The following is a 22,166-nucleotide window of genomic DNA, read 5'->3' on the forward strand; positions in this document are numbered from 1 at the left end:
TGAGTAGTTGGAAACTTACACATACAAGGGCAAAAAGAAAATTTTTTGTCAGGGATATCAATTTTACATTAGTTCATATTGCGTAACAGTGTACAAGTATTAACTTGAACTGTGGAAAAATTTTGTTCATAAAAATTTTTACACTAACTACATTCAAATGGATAATCTAGAATACTATTTCATCATAAAGTCCATATTTCGTACTATTTATCATCAATGTAAATTCATCCAGTGTTGGTGAACACTTTCATTTTCAGTGATTACAAAATGACCTCAAGTATGGCTGAACTTTTCTCAAAAATGATCCACACAAAGGGCATCACACAGCCACAGATGTATGGACAGTTGACAATTAAATGTGCATAAATAATTTGTACCACAGGATGAACAAAAGAATGATTATGGCATACCTACATGAAGAATTAACTACAAGAATGTGTAATATAGTTACCACATTTGTTGAATGATAACACATTGCTTTTTATTGTGGATTACATGTAAGTCGACCAATTAATGACAGAAACAAAATTGTAATAAAAGCAGTTGAAGAAAGATGGTAGCCTTGAACCAAAAACGTTACAGGCAGCGTTTTTTTGGGATACAATTAATTACCTTGCGAAGGGTAATAACTGTCAAATGTTACATATACCCTGGATTAACTGGATGGAAAAATATTTAGGAAGATGAAGCTCCTGGCAGATTGAAACTTTGTGCCAGACTGAAATTTGAAATTGGAACCTTTGTGTTTGATGGGCAACTGCTATAACCAGCTGAGCTACCCAAGCATGAATCACAACCTGCCCCACAGCTTTACTTTCACCAGTACCTCACTTCCTACTTTCCAAACATCACAGAAGTTGTCCTGTGTAGCTTGCAGGACTAGCACTCCTGGGGAAAAAAGGGCATTATGGAGACACTGCTTGCAACCACCTGGCAGGGGTAGGAGGATGGGGGTGTTTCCGGAATGAGTTTTTCACTCTGCAATAGAGTGTGTGCTGATATGAAACGTACTGGCAAATTAAAACTGTGTGCCAGACTGAGACACAAACTTGGGAACTTTGTCTTTCACAGGCAGGAATTCTAACCAACTGGGATGTCCATGCACAGCTCACAGCCCATCCCCACAGCTTTACTTCTTCTGTACCTCATCCATACATTTCAAACTTCACAGAAGTTCTCCTGCATAACATGCATCATAGAAGTTCTCCTGTATAATATGCAGGACTAGCAATCCTGGAAGAAAGGAAATTGTGAAGATGAATTATTTACACAGTTTTAATATGACAGGACATTTCATATCAGTGCACACTCCACTGCAAAGCGAAAAATTCATTGTGGAAATTTAGAAAGATGTCTGCTTACACACTAAAGATCATATTTTATCAAGGCAAAGTATTTGTCCACAAAGACACTCTGACAATGAGAAAAAAAATGGAAATGTGAAGCACAGCTTGTTGAAACAGCCTACGTATACATCAGATATGACACGCTTAGACCTCACATGTACCCAGAAAATTATCCAATGGGTTAAGGATACAAGATCCTAACATTGGAAGTTCTTGTATAACTGAAACAGTGAGTTTGAAGACATATCACGCTGCAAAAACTAAATTCTTCTGTAGGTAAGTAAAACTTATTGTATCCCAAATGAGTGACAGTTATCCACACAATATTTATTGGTGGTAGATTACTATGCCCTGAAAGGTGCAAATGAGTAAAATGATCAACAAATTAGGCCACAACAGTTTAAAATGTTAAATTTAAAGTCTTTGTGGTGTGTTCCATCAAATTTAAGCCTGGGCTTCTGTTACTTGCTGCCACAATATTTTGGCGCAGGGTCTTCTGACTTCTGGTGAATATTGGTGAAAATACACTGAGTCCTCTATGCACTACTCGAGTGCATGCACTTCTACTGCAAATCAGTATTTTGCGCCGTAAGCTTGCCGCAAAAGCTTCCCTCACTGATATCACACCAATTTTCTTCAAATGTTAAAATAGCAAAATAGCAGAGCTTGAAGTTTCTCTATGAGAGGATTCCATGCAGAATTTAACTGGAGACTGCTGTCTTGGTTAATAAAGTACTCAGGCAGTTGTATTACCTCTGGTGGAGCTCCAAAAGTTTGCCATATGGGCCACAATTTTTGTTTCAATGTACTGACTGAACAACCAGTAGAAATACAGTATTTAGCGATAGCAGACTTCCTGGCTTGGAGGAGACAAAAACACCTGCCTTGCGCAACTCCATGTCGTCTTTGATAGATTCAAAAAATTCTGAGATTTTTGATGGGGGATGAAAGGTAACTTTCAACTACGTCTTCTTAATACTATGCCGATGACACATTTATAGTTTGGCCTTATGATTACAACAATCTCCATGAGTTCCTTCAACATCTGAACTCCATACATCAAACCATAAAATTTACTACGGGATGGAGAAAGAAGGTTGTTTGCTGTTTTATACATCTTGGCATGATGTAAATGCAATGGCACACTTCAAAATTCAGTATTTTGAAAGCCCACTCACACAGCCCTGTATTTAAAGGTTACTTGCTACCACCATCCAGCACAAACTATTAGCATGCTGAAGACCTTAGTCTGCTGAGCGCATACCATTCCAGATGCTGATAACCTGCAAGTAGAACTAGAACACCTACAAACTGCATTCCTAGACAATAGATGCTCATCTCAGCAAGTACTGAGAACACTATGTACATACAAAGGGCAGAACAAGGAAGACAGTGAGACCTTTAGAATGACAGCTTACCTACAATATACTGGAAATGCCTCCACCTGAGGCAACAGTACCACAAATCCATTGCATATAAGTTACAATGTTCTTTTCTTCATGGATGCCATGGCAGAAACTTGCCAAGAACTTTACAGGATAACAACAAGGACTTACAAGCAATGTGATAAATACAACCAAGTCCAAGTATGAAACATGCTACCAATGTCGACCTGCAGGAAAAAATGAAAGGGGAAAATGTATATATAATGTGCTTAGCTAGTAACAATGATGCTGCAAGTAACAAGGCACAAAACTGCCTAACAAGTCTGAAAAAATTCTGAGAAGTTAATAAACCTTGGAACATAATAGTTACAATGCTACCTCACAAGTTGACCCAATATACAGAGTTGTTCTGAATGATGGACCCATTTTCAAAAGTTCATATTTGTTCAAGTACAAATCCAAAATGAACAAGTTTTATACCAATGAAAAGAGGAAGTTTCAAAGTTTTTTTCATAATGTTTGATATCAATTTAATAATTTGTAAAAATTTGCAATCAGTTAGTTTTTAATCATTATTTAATAATTAGAAATGTGATAAATGTTATAAATGTTCTATGTGGCCACCACTGGCTGCACGACAAACATTGACGCAGTAGCCAAACTCATCACACGCACGCAAAAGTGCATCTGCTGTTACTGACTGCATGGCAGCAGTGATTCAGTTCCACAGATTATTCAGAGAGGTTGGTAGAGGCAGGACATAAACAGCTTCCTTAACATAACCCCATAAGGAGTAGTCGCAGGGTGTAAGATCAGGAAATCTTGGTGGCCAGAAGTGCAGAGCCCGGTCCTCAAGTCCCCTGGGACCGATCCAGCGCTGAGGGAGGGAGTAATTCAAAAAGCCTCATACATCTTGGTACCAATGGGGTGGAGCTCCATGCTGTTGGAAAATAAAGTCCTGGGAATCTCCTATAACTTGAGGGAACAGCTATTGTTCCAACATGTCCAGGTATTTGATTCCCATTACAGTGATTTCTGCAAAGAAAAATGGTCCATAAACCTTTGTACGAGATACGGCACACAGCACGTTGATCTTCAGTGATTCTCTTTTATGTTGCAATGGTGAATGTGGATTTTCCAAACCTCATATGCTAACATTGTGTCTGTTGACTTTTTCACTAAGGTGGAACATTGCTTCATCACTAAAAATTACACGCTGTAGAAATGCGTCATCCTCCATCTTTGATAGCACATAACCATAAAATGTGAGACGCTGCTCTTTGTCATTGGGGTCAAGAGCCTAAACAAGCTGTAATCAGTAGGGCTTGTCTCAGAACTTTCCATTCAGTTGGTTGGGGTATTTCAAGTTCTTGACTGGCTCTATCGGTAGACTTACTGGGACTGCACACAAAAATTTCTTGAATCTGTTAGATATCATCCTCTGACACACGCGGTCGGCCTGTGCTTTTTCCTTTGCACACACTCCCAGTCTGTTTAAATTGCTTAAACCAACAACTAATGCTTCTGCGAGTTGGTGGTTCCATACGAAATTTGGTACAAAATGCCTGCTGCACTGCAATTTGCAACTCACTTTTCACGAACTCAAGCACGCAGAAAACCTTGTGCTCCACAGTCGCCATCTCACTCACAACTGACAGTGAAACAGAATGACTGCCCTATTGCCACACAAACTCTACTGGCCGCTTCTGAAACCATCACCGCCCACCCACCACCACCCACCAAAAACTTTGAAACTTCCTCTTTTCATTGGTATAAAGCTTTTTCATTTTGGATTTGTACTAGAATACATACAAATTTTTGAAAATGAGTCCATTATTTAGACTAACCATGTACAATTCATATGCCAGCAAGAAGGCACAAAAAATGAACATTAAAATGAAACAGGTGTATGCTTTCTCTGGAATGGTGGACATAGGTAAACTGGTCAGACACTTACATACCAAACAGGAATGCACTTAAATTACAAATTATTGTGTGACAATATAAACAAAATTGTCACAGAAAAAGATGGCTCAAACAAAATTCTCAATCACAAAGGCAAGAGTGATACCTTTTTAGAGAAAACTGTAGCAAAATAACTCACACAGGTGATTGTGCTACTCTAGGAAATCATCATCATCATCATCATCATCATTTAAGACTGATTATGCCTTTCAGCATTCAGTCTGGAGCATAGCCCTCTTATATAATTCCTCCATGATCCCCTATTCATTGCTAACATTGGTGCCTCTTCTGATGTTAAACCTATTACTTCAAAATCATTCTTAACCGAATCCAGGTACCTTCTCCTTGGTCTGCCCCGACTCCTCCTACCCTCTACTGCTGAACCCATGAGTCACTTGGGTAACCTTGCTTCTCCCATGCGTGTAACATGACCCCACCATCTAAGCCTGTTCGCCCTGACTGCTACATCTATAGAGTTCATTCCCAGTTTTTCTTTGATTTCCTCATTGTGGACACCCTCCTGCCATTGCTCCCATCTACTAGTACCTGCAATCATCCTAGCTACTTTCATATCCGTAACCTCAAACTTGTTGATAAGGTTCATGGTGTGGGTTCCTGTAGGCATGTCCTTGTTCATGAACCACGGGCAACGTATGAGTGGCCAAGTAAGTGGTCCCGACAGTTGGGATACCAGTTACTTTGGAAGAAGGCTGGGCATCTCAGACATATTCTGAGTCGTGGTTACCTTTGTGCTCATACGGCAAAGACTACCAAATCCACCGGTTAGTCCCTCAACCGTTAGGGGTAAAACCCAATGGGACTCGGGGAAAGTAAGGCTAGCAACCTGCTTCCGTGGTACTTTAAATATAATGCTGGCAACAATCAGAGCAAAATGCCTCGGACCTTTGGAGGTGACGGAGTCCCACCTCTAACTGACAAACTGACTCTAGGAAATAAGGTTAAAATAACTTACTAGAATGTTTAGTATATAACAAGTAAGGCAAAGCACTTGAGCTTTTGAACAACTAGAAGAAACTAAACCACATTCCCTTGTAGTGCGTGAACTGACTTACAAGGAAGATGAAACATGTGGATATAAGCTTAATAACTACAAAATCACATCAACTTGTTGAGTGAAAAGACACCCAAACTACCTTACTGTCTGAGTGCAGAGCTCTTACTATGAAAACTGATGGAGAGAATGTAGACATTACAAATAGTGATACATTTAAATATAAATGGAAATGTCACTATAAGATAAACTTAAGATGGCATTAGGGAATAGTAAATTGAAACCATTATACAATGCAACTGGTGTGAATGACAAATGGAAGAATTTTTATAAGCTATTCAATAAAAGTTCAAATGAAATGTGCCCTGTAATAAAAGAACAAGACAAAGCTGTAAATAATAAAGCTGAGAATTTTTCTCCAGAAATCACTGAACTGAAAGAGAACATGAAAGATTATACACTCCTGGAAATGGAAAAAAGAACACATTGACACCGGTGTGTCAGACCCACCATACTTGCTCCGGACACTGCGAGAGGGCTGTACAAGCAATGATCACACGCACGGCACAGCGGACACACCAGGAACCGCGGTGTTGGCCGTCGAATGGCGCTAGCTGCGCAGCATTTGTGCACCGCCGCCGTCAGTGTCAGCCAGTTTGCTGTGGCATACGGAGCTCCATCGCAGTCTTTAACACTGGTAGCATGCCGCGACAGCGTGGACGTGAACCGTATGTGCAGTTGACGGACTTTGAGCGAGGGCGTATAGTGGGCATGTGGGAGGCCGGGTGGACGTACCGCCGAATTGCTCAACACGTGGGGCGTGAGGTCTCCACAGTACATCAATGTTGTCGCCAGTGGTCGGCGGAAGGTGCACGTGCCCGTCGACCTGGGACCGGACCGCAGCGACGCACGGATGCACGCCAAGACCGTAGGATCCTACGCAGTGCCGTAGGGGACCGCACCGCCACTTCCCAGCAAATTAGGGACACTGTTGCTCCTGGGGTATCGGCGAGGACCATTCGCAACCGTCTCCATGAAGCTGGGTTACGGTCCCGCACACCGTTAGGCCGTCTTCCGCTCACGCCCCAACATCGTGCAGCCCGCCTCCAGTGGTGTCGCGACAGGCGTGAATGGAGGGACGAATGGAGACGTGTCATCTTCAGCGATGAGAGTCGCTTCTGCCTTGGTGCCAATGATGGTCGTATGCGTGTTTGGCGCCGTGCAGGTGAGCGCCACAATCAGGACTGCATACGACCGAGGCACACAGGGCCAACACCCGGCATCATGGTGTGGGGAGCGATCTCCTACACTGGCCGTACACCACTGGTGATCGTCGAGGGGACACTGAATAGTGCACGGTACATCCAAACCGTCATCGAACCCATCGTTCTACCATTCCTAGACTGGCAAGGGAACTTGCTGTTCCAACAGGACAATGCACGTCCGCATGTATCCCGTGCCACCCAATGTGCTCTAGAAGGTGTAAGTCAACTACCCTGGCCAGCAAGATCTCTGGATCTGTCCCCCATTGAGCATGTTTGGGACTGGATGAAGCGTCGTCTCACGCGGTCTGCATGTCCAGCACGAACGCTGGTCCAACTGAGGCGCCAGGTGGAAATGGCATGGCAAGCCGTTCCACGGGACTATATCCAGCATCTCTACGATCGTCTCCATGGGAGAATAGCAGCCTGCATTGCTGCGAAAGGTAGATATACACTGTACTAGTGCCGACATTGTGCATGCTCTGTTGCCTGTGTCTATGTGCCTGTGGTTCTGTCAGTGTGATCATGTGATGTATCTGACCCCAGGAATGTGTCAATAAAGTTTCCCCTTCCTTGGACAATGAATTCACGGTGTTCTTATTTCAATTTCCAGGAGTGTACTTTAGTGACATTAAATTTCAATATTTTGAATACAATATGAACTATCCAAAAAAATATAGAGATTCCTTGATTGACCTTCAAGTTCAGAAATATGCATGTCATGTAAGTAACTCCAGTTGTGTTAATAAAGCAGCCTGAGAAATAATTAAATAATGGAAACTCCAGGTAGGCATATCAACAATAACGGAAAAGACTGATTGCTATTTACCATAAAGAAGACATGTCAAGTTGCAGACAGGCACAATTTTGAGCATAGGAAACAGAAACATTGTGTAGAAAATAGTATGAAGTTAAAAGATGATGATGATGATGATGATGTAACAATAAAGGATCCAAAAGATGTGTGTGAGAAATTCATACAAAATTTCAGTACAATTGGCAGAAATAAATTACATGACTAGGTGGCCAGGTGCAATATTAGAAACACTAGCCAAGCTTTTTTCATACATGGCATTACTAACAGTCATCTCAAAACTTCAAGCTAAAATGTTTTTCAGCTACAATGAAATCTCACATAAACCACCAAAGAAATGCAGAAGAGAGTTGCTTAAGCCTCTGACACACCTAATAAGCACCTCCCTTTACCATGGAGAATCTCTGACCTCTTAAAAAATTACTGAAATTCTACCAGTGTATAGGAAGGGAATAAAAACTGATGTAAGAAATTACAGACCAATGCCATTAACTTCCAAACTTGGCAAGTTGCTACAGAAAGTAATATTACATCAAGTTGAGCCATATTTCATCAAACATAACCTATTAAGCTATCTACAATATGGTTTCAGAAAACGAAGATATACCATAACAGCAGTAGCAAATTTTAAGCATGAAATAATAACAAAAAAGATTAAAATATACAAGGAAACTGGAACTTTCCTGTATACAAGTAAAGCTTTAGATACTGTGAATTACTGCATAAACTAGAAGAACGTGGGATAAGAGAGTACTGTTAAAACTATTTACCTTCTATTTCAAAGATAGAAACAACGTGTTGCATTAATTTATAAAAGAAATGAACAGTTGTTAGCAACTAAATCCAGATACAGGATATTGAAGTGTGGCATGCCACAAGGAAGTTGATTAGGGCCTTTTTGTTCCTTGTGTAAGTTAATGATATAATTTAATTACTAAATTGGAAGGTCTTCAGCTATGCAGATGACGCATCCTTTGTCAGTTGAGGCAGTGACATGTAACCAGCTGCCAGCAGTAGTGAAGTCAATTACAATATTGTCAACATAACTATATTGCAAATAAGCTACTTGTAAACAAAGAGAGGACTGTGACATTGCAGTTCCTGCTTAGCTATGATCTAAATATGTTACTCCATTTATATCTCCACTGGCACTTAGCTACACAGATAAACTCAAATCTTTGGTATAATTGTGGATAAACACCTGTCATGAAAAGAGCTTGTAGACCAAATTTTTTTAAAAAAGTCAGTACAAACACGTATTTATGAAACTGGGCCTCAGCCTTCCTGGACCATGATTTCCTAAGGCAAATACCAGACATTTCACTGAACATGACATGAGATTCAGAAAATCTTCATCTTCATGCAGCAACATTTCATTTGCAAATTTGGAACATAAATGGTAGTCTGTAGGCTTTAGAACAAGTAACAGCTGCAAACAATAAGGATGTCATTGTCAGCATCTCCTCCAAAGTCTTTACACAGATGTCACTAGAATCGCTAATTCTTGACTAGCCTTGTGAAATGATTTCTTGGGGCTACGTATGAAAGACCGTCTCATTCGTTCAACATACTCATTCTTGATCATCCTGTATGAGGTCTGTTCAAGAAATTCAGGAATGTTCGTAATTTCACGTCAATAGTGTGTTGATATCTCTGCATATGCCTGTGTTTAGTGTGTAGCTGCTGGAAGTTTCATTGTTACTGTTCGGTGGGGTATTTCGTAGAACTTAATGTCACACCTTGTGAATTTCAACATGGCAGAGTTAGAGAAGCTACGTGTCTGTATTTTGCATGAAATTCAGTGTCTGTATTTTGCATGAAACTCAAGAAAACCCTTACAGAGACACATCAAATGATGCAGGAAGCTTTCAGAGATGAGTGCTTAAGCCATACTCAATATTACAAATGGTTCACACAATTTAAAAATGGTCAGATGGAAGTTAAAGGTGACCCTCATTTAAGACACCATGTGACGTCTACCGCTGATGCTCATATCAGCAATGTCTACAAAATTGTGCTTGCCAATTGGACCATGTCATGAAATCCTGACACAGCATCTTGGAATGCATCATGTTGCCGCAAAGTTCACCCCACAGCTCATGAGTCAAGACCAGAAAGACCTTTGCCTCACAATCCTTGAAGAGCTTTTGGATCACACGAACAAGAACAAAATGTTCTTTAAGGGACTCATAACTAGTGATGAGATGTGAGTCTATGGTTATGATATTGAGACCAAGGTCCAGTCTTCACAATGGGTCGCAAAAGGTTCTCCAAGACCAAAAAAAGCTCATCAGCTCAGGTCAAATGTGAAAGCCATGCTGATGATTTTCTTTGACTTTAAAGGATTAGTTCATCATGAATTTGAGTCACAGGGACAAACCGTTAATCGACGGTCCTATCGGGATGTGTTGCGACACAAGCAAGAAAATATGAGAAGGAAATAGACTGAAATGGGGTGAGGCAGTTCACGGCTCTTGCACCATGATAACATGCCTGCACATTCATCCCTGCTGGTGCATGACTATTGCACAAAACTCAAAATCACCAAGCTGCCTCATCCTCCATATTCTCCAGACCTGGCCCCTGTGGACTTTTTTCATTACCAACATTAAAAACTCCATTGAAAGGATAACGATTTGCAACAGATAATATAAAAGAAAATTTGCAGATGGCACTTTGTGTGATCCAGCAAGAGGAATACCAAGAGTTCATCCGGAAGTGGAAATGGCATGGGGAGCAGTGTATCAACTGTGGGGGAGAATATTTCATAGGAGAGCATGCACAACAAGTGAAAGGTAAACATAGAAAAAATTTGTGGACAAAGTTGCGGAATTTTTTGAACAGACCTCATACTCTTCCCTGTGCAAAGACAGCTGGTATTTTCAAATTGATGATGCCATCCATGGATGTTATTATCATTTGAAGGATTACAATGGAACTTAATATGGAATGCATGTTGCACTGTAAAACAGCTTCAGTACATGCAAACTTAAAAACACAAAAGAGCTTTCTGTTCATTTGTGTCCATCTTTGCTACTTGAGCTCTCTAATGTGAGAAACAGGAAATAGAGCATGCACATGTGCACAGGTATATACGAGGGCGGTTCAGAAAGTAACCTCCGATTGGTCACAGTGCGGGTTGTGGGGGGAGTAGCGACGCCATCTGTGCGTTCACGCACTCAACAGGTCAGTCGGCATCAAGCCGTGGTCGAGTGAACGTCGTACCTGCGCTAGTTTAGTTTTTGTGGCAGTTTGAAATGTGTGCTGCAATAGAAAACCCCGCCAAATGTGAAGTGCGTGCTGTCATAAGGTTTTTTACAGCCAAAGGATATTCTGCAGCAGTTATTCATCGTGAGCTTTGTGCCTTGTACGGACCAAGAGTTATGAGTGAAGGAGTTGTCCGTGAATGGGTACGTTTATTTAAAAGTGGACGAGAAAACGTTCATGGTGAAGAGAGGAGTGGTAGACCATCATTGGTGACTGACGAACTCGTTCAGACAGTTGATGCAAAAGTTCGTGAAAATCGACATTTCTCAATGTCGGAGTTGTCTACTGGTTTTCCACAGATTTCTAAGACTCTCTTGTACGAGATAGTGACAGCAAGATTGGGTTACCGTAAGTTCTGTGCACGATGGGTGCCCAAAATTCTTACCGACCACCACAAAACTCAAAGAATGGCCTCTGCATTAGACTTTCTGTCACGTTATGAGGACGAAGGAGAACCATTGTTAAACAGAATCGTGACCGGTGACGAAACCTGGATTAAGTACGTGAACCCTGAGACAAAAGAACAATCAAAGATGTGGGCACATTCAAATTCGTCTACCAAACCAAGAAAAGCCTCGCAAGATTTTTCTGCCAGAAAACTGATGGCAACGGTGTTTTGGGATGCCAAAGGGGTGTTGTTGGTTGAATTCATGGAACGTGGTAAGACCATTAATCAAGACGTGTACTGTGAAACAATAAAAAAGTTACGACGGGCTATACAGAACAAACGCCGTGGTATGCTGACTTCCGGTATCGTTTTTTTGCACGATAACGCCCGTCCTCACTCTGCTCGCAGAACAACGGCCCTTCTTGAGTCCTTCAAGTGGGACGTTATCAACCATCCACCTTACAGCCCAGACCTGGCGCCAAGTAATTATCACCTCTTCATGCATTTGAAGAAATGGCTCGGGTCACAGCGGTTTGATGACGACGAAGAGCTCAAAGATGCGGTCACAGGCTGGCTCCAGGCACAAGCGGGTGATTTTTATGTAGAAGGAATTTCAAAGCTTTTGAAGAGATACGATAAGTGCCTCAATCGCTATGGAGACCATGTAGAAAAATAGTGCAAAGATGTAGTTGTAAGATGTATATATTAAAATATTTTTATTTAACTTGGTGTATTTTTTTAAGTCAACCGGATGTTACTTTCTGAATGGCCCTCGTACAAAAAAATGTTTGAGCAGCCCTTTCATTTGATGGTATTATTTATAATTGTGAACTGAATGTAATAAATGTTACAAAGCCTTAAAACCATTATATTCATTTTGAAATACCCAGTATATTTCGGATTGACACATCCAGGTCTTCAGTGTGTTTTTGAGATCTAGTGTGGAGCACTAGCAGTCTGTAAGAAAGGCAGTAACAGTGGTAGCTAAAGTAAATAAGAGAGAATGTAATAGAGAAACTTTCAAAAAATATACTCACCATCTACTCTACGGACATCATGCAGGCAATCATGTTTGTGAAACTACATCCCGAACATAATTTAGTGGATAGTAATGTACATCTTAACTACATTACACAGGGAAGCAAAACTTTCACAGAGTTACAGGTAATAAGAAGGCTGCAGACTGCAGTCCTTATACAACACAAACAATTTTTTACAATATATTACCATCTGATCTTAAGATAGCTAATTGAAATATGGCACCTGATGAATAAACTGAAGCTTTTATTAAAAGGTGAATATTGTTACAAAATATAGGATTTCAAATTGTAATGTGCAGTGACGCGTGCGTGGACTTTCGAAGGCTGCTCATGCAGCTATGCTATGTCGTCCACAGAGGGTGCGTCAGATTGTGTGTGTGTGTGTGTGTGTGTGTGTGTGTGTGTGTCTACATCTACATAGATACTGTGCAAATCACATTCAAGTGCCTCGCAGAGGGTTCATCGAACCACCTTTACAATTCTCTATTATTCCAATCTCGTATAGCGCGCAGAAAGAATGAACACCTATATCTTTCCATACGAGCTCTGATTTCCCTTATTTTATCATGGTGATCGTTCTTCCCTATGTAGGTCAGTGTCAACAAAATATTTTCGCATTTGGAGGAGAAATTTGGTGATTGGAATTTCGTGAGAAGATTCTGTCGCAATGAAAAATGTCTTTCTTTTAATCATTTCCTGCCCAAATCCTGTATCATTTCTGTGACATTTTTTCCTATATTTCGCGATAATACAAAACGTGCTGCCTTTCTTTGAACTTTTTCGATGTACTCCATCAGTCCTATCTGGTAAGAATACCACACCGCGCAGCAGTATTCTAAAAGCGGATGGACAAGCGGAGTGTAGGCAGTCTCCTTAGTAGGTCTGTTACATTTTCTAAGTGTCATGCCAATAAAACACAGTCTTTGGTTAGCCTTCCCCACAATATTTTCTGTGTTCCTTCCAGTTTAAGTTGTTCGTAATTATAATACCTAGGTATTTAGTTGAATTTACGGCTTTTAGATTGTTGTTGTTGTTGTTGTTGTGGTCTTCAGTCCTGAGACTGTTTTGATGCAGCTCTCCATGCTACTCTATCCTGTGCAAGCTTCTTCATCTCCCAGTACCTACTGCAACCTACATCCTTCTGAATCTGCTTAGTGTATTGATCTATTGGTCTCCCTCTACGATTTTTACCCTCCACGCTGCCCTCCAATGCTAAATTGGTGATCCCTTGATGCCTCAGAACATGTCCTACCAACCGAGCCCTTCTTCTGGTCAAATTGTGCCACAAACTTCTCTTCTCCCCAATCCTATTCAATACTTCCTCATTAGCTATGTGATCTACCCATCTAATCTTCAGCATTCTTCTGTAGCACCACATTTTGAAAGCTTCTATTCTCTTCTTGTCAAAACTATTTATCGTCCATGTTTCACTTCCATACATGGCTACACTCCATACAAATACTTTCAGAAATGACTTCCTGACACTTAAATCTATACTCGATGTTAACAAATTTCTCTTCTTCATAAACGCTTTCCTTGCCATTGCCAGTCTACATTTTATATCCACTCTACTTCGACCATCATCAGTTATTTTGCTCCCCAAATAGCAAAACTCCTTTACTACTTTAAGTATCTCATTTCCTAATCTAATTCCCTCAGCATCACCTGACTTAATTCGACTACATCCATAATCCTCGTTTTGCTTTTGTTGATGTTCATCTTATATCCTCCTTTCAAGACACTGTCCATTCCATTCAACTGCTCTTCCAAGTCCTTTGCTGTCTCTGACAGAATTACAATGTCATCGGCGAACCTCAAAGTTTTTATTTCTTCTCCATGGATTTTAATACCTACTCCGAATTTTTCTTTTGTTTCCTTTACTGCTTGCTCAATATACAGATTGAATAACATCGGGGAGAGGCTACAACCCTGTCTTACTCCCTTCCCAACCACTGCTTCCCTTTCATGTCCCTCAACTCTTATAACTGCCATCTGGTTTCTGTACAAATTGTAAATAGCCTTTCGCTCCCTGTATTTTACCCCTGCCACCTTTAGAATTTGAAAGAGAGTATTCCAGTCAACATTGTCAAAAGCTTTCTCTAAGTCTACAAATGCTAGAAACGTAGGTTTGCCTTTCCTTAATCTTTCTCTAAGATAAGTCGTAAGGTCAGTATTGCCTCACGTGTTCCAGTATTTCTACGGAATCCAAACTGATCTTCCCCGAGGTCGGCTTCTACTAGTTTTTCCATTCGTCTGTAAAAAATTCGTGTTAGTATTTTGCAGCTGTGGCTTATTAAACTGATTGTTCGGTAATTTTCACATCTGTCAACACCTGCTTTCTTTGGGATTGGAATTATTATATTCTTCTTGAAGTCTGAGGGTATTTCACCTGTTTCATATGTCTTGCTCACCAGATGGTAGAGTTTTGTCAGGACTGGCTCTCCCAAGGCCGTCAGTAGTTCCAATGGAATGTTGTCTACTCCGGGGGCCTTGTTTCTCATTTTTGAGACGTTTGTATTCCTTTTTGCCTGCTTCATTTACTGCATTTTTATATTTTCTCCTTTCATCAATTAAATTCAATATTTCTTCTGTTACCCAAGGATTTCTATTAGCCCTCGCCTTTTTACCTACTTGATCGTCTGCTGCCTTCACTACTTCATCTCTCAGAGCTACCCATTCTTCTTCTACTGTATTTCTTTCCCCCATTCCTGTCAATTGTTCCCTTATGCTCTCCCTGAAACTCTCTACAACCGCTGGTTCTTTCAGTTTATCCAGGTCCCATCTCCTTAGATTCCCACCTTTTTGCAGTTTCTTCAGTTTCAATCTGCAGTTCATAACCAATAGATTGTGGTCAGAATCCACATCTGCCCCTGGAAATGTCTTACAATTTAAAACCTGGTTCCTAAATCTCTGTCTTACCTTTATATAATCTATCTGATACCTACTAGTATCTCCAGGATTCTTCCAGGTATACAACCTTCTTTTACGATTCTTGAACCAAGTGTTAGCTATGATTAAGTTATTCTCTGTGCAAAATTCTACAAGGCGGCTTCCTCTTTCATTTCTTCCCCCAAATCCATATTCACCTACTATGTTTCCTTCTCTCCCTTTTCCTACTGACGAATTCCAGTCACCCATGACTATTAAATTTTCGTCTCCCTTCACTACATGAATAATTGCTTTTATCTCGTCATACATTTCATCTATTTCTTCATCATCTGTAGAGCTAGTTGGCATATAAACTTGTACTACTGTAGTAGGCATGGGCTTTGTGTCTATCTCGGCCACAATAATGCATTCACTATGCTGTTTGTAGTAGCTAACCCGCACTCCTATTTCTAATAAAGGGCACAATTAAAGTCTAAATCCAATTTATATGACTATTCAGAACTGTAACACAATTTGTGAAGAAGTACCAATGAATTTAAGACTCCACTTACCTTGTTATATTCTGAAATAATTCTTTAATATCTGCTGCAACAGGAAGGTGCTCAAATTCTGATGGGTCATAGGAACTGAAAACAAGCATAAGAAATAAATTAAAAATTGTAATTATTTCATCAGATGGCATGTCTGTACAATGGATATGTGCACATGTTCTCTTTGTTATATGAAATAATGTGACTCATAGCATGCTTTTCTTGTATTTTTATTGAGCACTAGCAAGTACCTAGCACGCATTGCAATACCACTCACAGAAAAAAGACTGTGTTTAAATTCTGTTTACTGAAGCGCTACTGGAGACACAACAGTTTTTGTTTTCCCATTGGCTATGTACATGAATAAATTAGAATGTTTTCTGATACATGAGCAGGCCACATACAGCTGTTCATGTGAGAAGCATAGATTTGTCAAACTTAGTCCACACACTTGCAGCGATTGTCCCTGTTCTTTGCAAAGGCATTTCAAATCATAAACTGGTGTTGTTTGAATTTGAATGGCATATTTGTTGGAATTATAGGGATGTGTGGTAACAGTACATCTCCTGTAAATTTTCCATTTAAAGTTGTAGCTTCAATGATATTGTTCATCATCTTCTTTACTGAAAGCGTGGTTCCAAACCAAAGTTGTCATGGATTTATATCTCATAGAAGAATAACAGAAATGTCAATTTTTAATGTTAAAACATGCACCAACATTCCTGGGAAATCAAGTCAATTCAAGAATTCAGTTATATATCTAAAAACAAAGATGATTTGACTTACCAAGTGAAAGTGCTGGCAGGTCGACAGACACACAAACAACCACAAACATACACACAAAATTCAAGCTTTCGCAACAAACTGTTGCCTCATCAGGAAAGAGGGAAGGAGAGGGAAAGACGAAAGGAAGTGGGTTTTAAGGGAGAGGGTAAGGAGTCATTCCAATCCCGGGAGCGGAAAGACTTACCTTAGGGGGAAAAAAGGACGGGTATACACTCGCACACACACATATCCATCCACACAAGATGACGGTGAGAGGGCTGCGTTGTGAGTAATGAGAGTTGCCAAGATCCCGAGTGTCAGGAAGAGCCGAAGGTGGTGTAGCGGCATTCGGAACAGGCGTTGCCGACACACAAGGCTGAAGCTGGTCCAAATGACACACTGCAACACCCGTGTCCATCTGTATTTCATACAGGCGTTGGCCACGGTGTCGTAAGATGCGGCCCCGACTCCATTTTGGCCGCCTGCCATACCCCCATACCCATACAAGGTTGCCGGCGGTGAACTGGCCAAGTGAAGGCACCCGCACCCGGGAGGAGGAAGGCCGCAGAAGATGAAGTAGCGTGCAGGGCTGTCGGCCATGTAAGAGCTCAGCTGGGCTGTGGTCGCCCATGGGGTGAAACGGTAAGAAACCAGAAATTTGAGAAGCACATCATCAGCAGCAGAAGAAGACAGGAGTTTCCTCATCTGAGCCTTAAATGTGCGGACCAGTCGTTCAGCCTCACCGTTTGATTGTGGATGGAATGGAGGGGCCGTGACATGCATGACGCCGTGACGAGTACAAAAATCCACAAATTTGGAAGAGGCAAATTGCAGACCATTATCAGTAACAAGAGTAGAGGGAAGGCCCTCCGAAGAAAAAATGCAGGCGAGAGCACTTGTGGTTGCCGTGCTGGTAGGCGACGTGCAACGTACAATGAAAGGAAAGTTAGAGTAGGCGTCAATAACGAGTAGCCAATAAGTACCTAAAAAAGGTCCCACGAAGTCAGTATGAATGCGCTCCCAGGGCTTCTCAGGCGAAGGCCACGGTGACAAAGATGACTTCGGAGCGGCGGCCTGTGACACACAAGGGCCGCAGGCAGTGACCATGTGTGCTATTTCAGAGTCGATGCCAGGCCAGTACACATGACGGCGCACCAGAAATTTTGTGCGAGAGACACCCCAGTGCCCTTGGTGAAGGAGGCGTAAGACCGAAGCAGGCAAACACGCGGTGAAGCATTGTCGGTGGAAAGGAGGATAACACCATCCCTAGCCGTGAGGCGGTAGCGCAAAGCGTAGTAGTTCCGCAACGGATCAGAAGTCTTAGCGGATGGATGGTCTGGCCAACCCTTCTGAATACAGTGTAAAACCCGGGAGAGGGTAGGGTCAGAACCCATAGCAGTCACCAGCCGGTCCCCGGTGATGAGGAATCCGATCACAACCCGCTGCTCGGCAACGTCCAGATGGAAACACAAAAGTTCGTCCCTATCGAATGCCATATCAGGACCCATGGGAAGGCCAGACAGTGCATCAGCATTTGCTTGTTGAGCTGTCGGCCAGAAATGAATCTCATAATTGAACCGAGACAAGTAAAGAGCCCAACACTGGAAGCAGTGTGCAGCCTTGTCGGGAAGCGACATTGATGGATGAAACAAGGAAACAAGTGGTTTGTAGTCCGTAACAAGATGAAATTTGGATCCATAAAGAAAAACACCAAACTTATGAAGAGCATAAATAATGGCCAAAGCTTCTTTTTCAATTTGAGAATATTTCCGTTGGGCATCCGTGAGCGTTTTGGAGGCATAAGCAATGGGTTGTTCAGAACCGTCAGAAAAACGGTGTGCAAGGACGGCACCAACCCCATACTGAGAGGCGTCTGTGACAAGAACGAGATGTTGGCCAGGTCGATAAGCAGCCAGGCACGGGGCCTGTTTCAGCATAGTCTTCAATTTTTTGGAAAGCCGCATCGCATGACGCAGACCAATGAAAAGACACGTTTTTATGCAACAGGCGATGCAACGGCTGAGCCACCGAAACCGCAGACAGTAAAAACCTGTGATAGTATGCTATTTTCCCCAAGAAAGCCTGCAGTTCCTTAACAGACGTAGGGTGAGGAAGGGCATTGATCGCAGCGACAGTTTGCTGAAGTGGACGAATACTATCCTGAGAGAGTTGGAACCCCAAGTACATAATAGATACCTGAAAAAATTGTGATTCCTGATGATTACACTTAAGACCGGCAGTCTGTAAGACATGAAAAAGTGTGCGCAGATTCTGAAGATGTTCTTCAGCGGTGGAGCCAGTGACAACAATGTCGTCCATGTAATTGATACACCCAAAAAGGGACAAAAATGTCGTCGACAAGGAATCCAATTGAGCATAAGGAATGGTATCAGAGACAATATTGACAGAGTCATATATGGAGAACCCAAAAACGCGAAAGGCATCGAAACCAAAAAGATTTTCCGTGTTACTATGGTCGACCACAAATATGGTAACAGTGCGAATGACAGATTTGTAAGATACTTCAGCAGTAAATTGTCCCAAGAAAGAAATCTTCTGTTTATTGTACGTCCGTAATTGCCGAGTGACAGATGACAGGACTGGAGAACCCAACTGAAGATATGTCTGAGAATTAATGATAGTGGCAGCAGAACCAGTATCCACCTGCATGCGAACATCCCGACCAAGGATTTGGACTGTGAGGAATAACTTCCCTGAAAGGGAAGAAGTGCAACTGACAGACAACACAAAGCAGAATCAGCATCATGGTCATGAACATCATGTATGCGGTCGGATTTGCAAACAGAAGACACATGACCCTTCTTTTTGCAATTGTGACACACGGCCCAACGTTTGAGACAATCCTCGCGTGAATGTTTCGTAAAACACCGCGGACATGAAGGAAGTTGCCGGGGGTTTTGCTGCAGTTTCTGAGAAGGTTGTTTACGGTTAGGCCGAGGCTGCGTGTGGGAGCGTACTGCGGCCATGTCGGCCGGCTGGGACACACCGCACGCGTCGTCAACATCGCACAGAGGTTGTATTTCCCCGAAATTACCCCACACCTCTATTTGCGCTCCAGCGACGCGAGAAATTTCAAAAGACTGCGTGATGGATAGGACTTCATCAAGAGTCGGATTTGTCAACTGAAGGGCACGTTGCCTCACTTCTTTGTCGGGCGCCGACCAGATAATAGCATCCTGTACCATGGAATCCACATAGGATTCTTTGTGAACGTCAGTAACAAATTGACACTTTCGACTGAGGCCGTGAAGCTCAGCAGCCCAAGAGCAATAGGATTGATGTGGTTGTTTTTGACAACGATAAAAGGCAACACGAGATGCTACCACATGCATTTGTTTATGAAAATATACGGACAGAAGTGAGCATATTTCAGCAAAGGACAAAGACACAGGATCTTTCAAAGGAGCCAATTGCGACAACAACTGATACATTTGAGGTGGAATCCATGAGACGAACAGAGACTTACATGTTTGTTCGTCCGTGACATGAAATGCCAAGAAGTTCTGTTGAAGATGTCTTTCGTAATCAGACCAGTCTTCCGCCGACTCATCGTAAGGAGGAAAAGGAGGTATAGACAACGACAAGAAACGGCCCACATTTGATGCCGCAACGAAATTGCGAATCGCTGATGTGAGAAGCACTTGCTGTTCTATGAGACCTTGCAATAGTTGCTCTAAAGTAGCCATGGAAACCTGCGGGTCAACGACGAAAAGGAAAAATCCACTACCTCGTCGCCAATTGTTATAACGTCAAGCTGAACACATATATTTCAAAAACGACACAACACATATAAGTCACAGGGCAAGTTTACATGTGAACATGGTAACATTCAAATCAACACTGAGTCCAAGTCTGGTGGACGCTGGCCGACTGGCCGCTTAGGTGGCGCGGCTGCTGCATGGCTGGCAGACAGCGCCGCATGTAGAGGACGCGCGTAATTGCGTGGTGGCACTTTGAATGATCGGCGAGTCACAACAACAATATTTTAGCAAATTATACATTTAATGACACAGCCAAATTCTCTTTAGACCTAGGTATTTCAGATCACTCTGCTTTGCTTGTTGAATTACTTAAAATAAATAAGATGTTTCATGAAAAGACAGTTCAGTGAAGAAAACATAGACTTACTCTGTTGTAGACTGAATGAGGAAAACTGGTCATTACACCATGAAGGCTCAAGTTCAAAAATTTTTGATAAGTTTTTAAACAGCTTTTGACATGTTTTCAATGAAACTTTTCCGCCTGTAGTCTGTTACAGACAGGCAAGTAATAAACTAAAGTGGATTACTACTGGTATAATAATATCTAATAATAGAAAGAGACAGCTACATACTGAGCTGGAATAGAATAACAGTCCTGAGTTCATTAACTATGTTAAATCATATTAAAAAAATTTAGAAAGGTTGTAAAAGCCACAAAGAAAATGGCACATACTAAATTTATCAACAAGCTCAGAAATAATCCAAGGAAGTATGGACAGTTGTCAAATCTAAATTCAGAATCAATCTTAGCCACTAGGAAATTTCTAAAATAAAGATACAAGACAAAATAATTGTAAATCCTGCTCAAATATCAGAAAATTTTAACAATTTTTTTTATAATGCTAGCAAAATCTGATGTTGATGTAGATGTAGGCTCCTACCAAGATAATGTACATTTATTTGGGTCAAATCAGAGTCTACAATAACTTTATCTTGGAACTCTTCCATTTGGTCCATGTTTGCATAGAAAAACAACAATATGGGAACTGTGAGTCCACAACTTTTTGTTATTTGTTTATTTATTTATTCTCCATAAATGGGGAATAAATAAGTAAACAAATAACAAAAAGTGATTTGCATCAAGACGGACTCACAATTCCCATATTGTTGCTAATCAGAGTCTAATTAAATTTGACAAAGTAACAGTAAAAGATGTAGAGAAAACTATGTTCAACCTAATAAATAAAAATTCTATGGGACGGGATGAAATACCTGCCAAACTCATTGAAGCAGCTTCAAATATAATAGCACACCCACTGTCTAAAATAATTAATAATTCACTTGAAGAAGGTTACTTTCCAGACAATCTAAAATATGTGGAAGTGAAACCATTGTTTAAAAAAGGCTCTAAAGAAGATATGGGAAATTACTGTCCAATTTCCCTTCTTCCTGAGTTTTCTAAAGCATTTGAAATGATCGTTGCAATCCAGATTCAAAATTTTTGTGCCAAATTTAATATAATCTCAAAAAATCAATTTGGCTTCCAAAAAGGCAAAAGTACAATTTATGCAATTAATGAGTTCATAAATGAAATTAGTTCTACCTTAGATAAATCACAAAAAGCTGCAGGAATCTTCTGTGTCTTATTCAAAGCATTTGACTGTGTGAATCACTCCCCATTATTAAAATATAGAATTACAGGCAATGCCTATTTGAGGGTAGTCATAACATCAGACAAAGGAAAATATTCCTCGAAATATAGAACTGTCTCACAGAGGGTA

The 22,166-nt window shown here is 41.2% G+C and overlaps 1 protein-coding gene across 2 annotated transcripts in view; it reads right to left on the minus strand.

The window, feature by feature from the left end:
- LOC126457769 (intraflagellar transport protein 46 homolog) overlaps nt 1-22,166 on the minus strand; it is a 140,815-nt gene that overhangs the window by 65,521 nt on the left and 53,128 nt on the right. For both annotated transcript variants that reach the window (XM_050094339.1, XM_050094340.1), the window contains one exon: nt 15,920-15,994. In XM_050094339.1, the coding sequence (XP_049950296.1) occupies nt 15,920-15,994 (75 nt within the window). The remainder of the gene's footprint in view (nt 1-15,919; nt 15,995-22,166) is intronic.

The sequence above is a fragment of the Schistocerca serialis genome, chromosome 2 (assembly GCF_023864345.2).
Source record: "Schistocerca serialis cubense isolate TAMUIC-IGC-003099 chromosome 2, iqSchSeri2.2, whole genome shotgun sequence".
Classification (NCBI taxonomy): Eukaryota; Metazoa; Arthropoda; class Insecta; order Orthoptera; family Acrididae; genus Schistocerca; species Schistocerca serialis.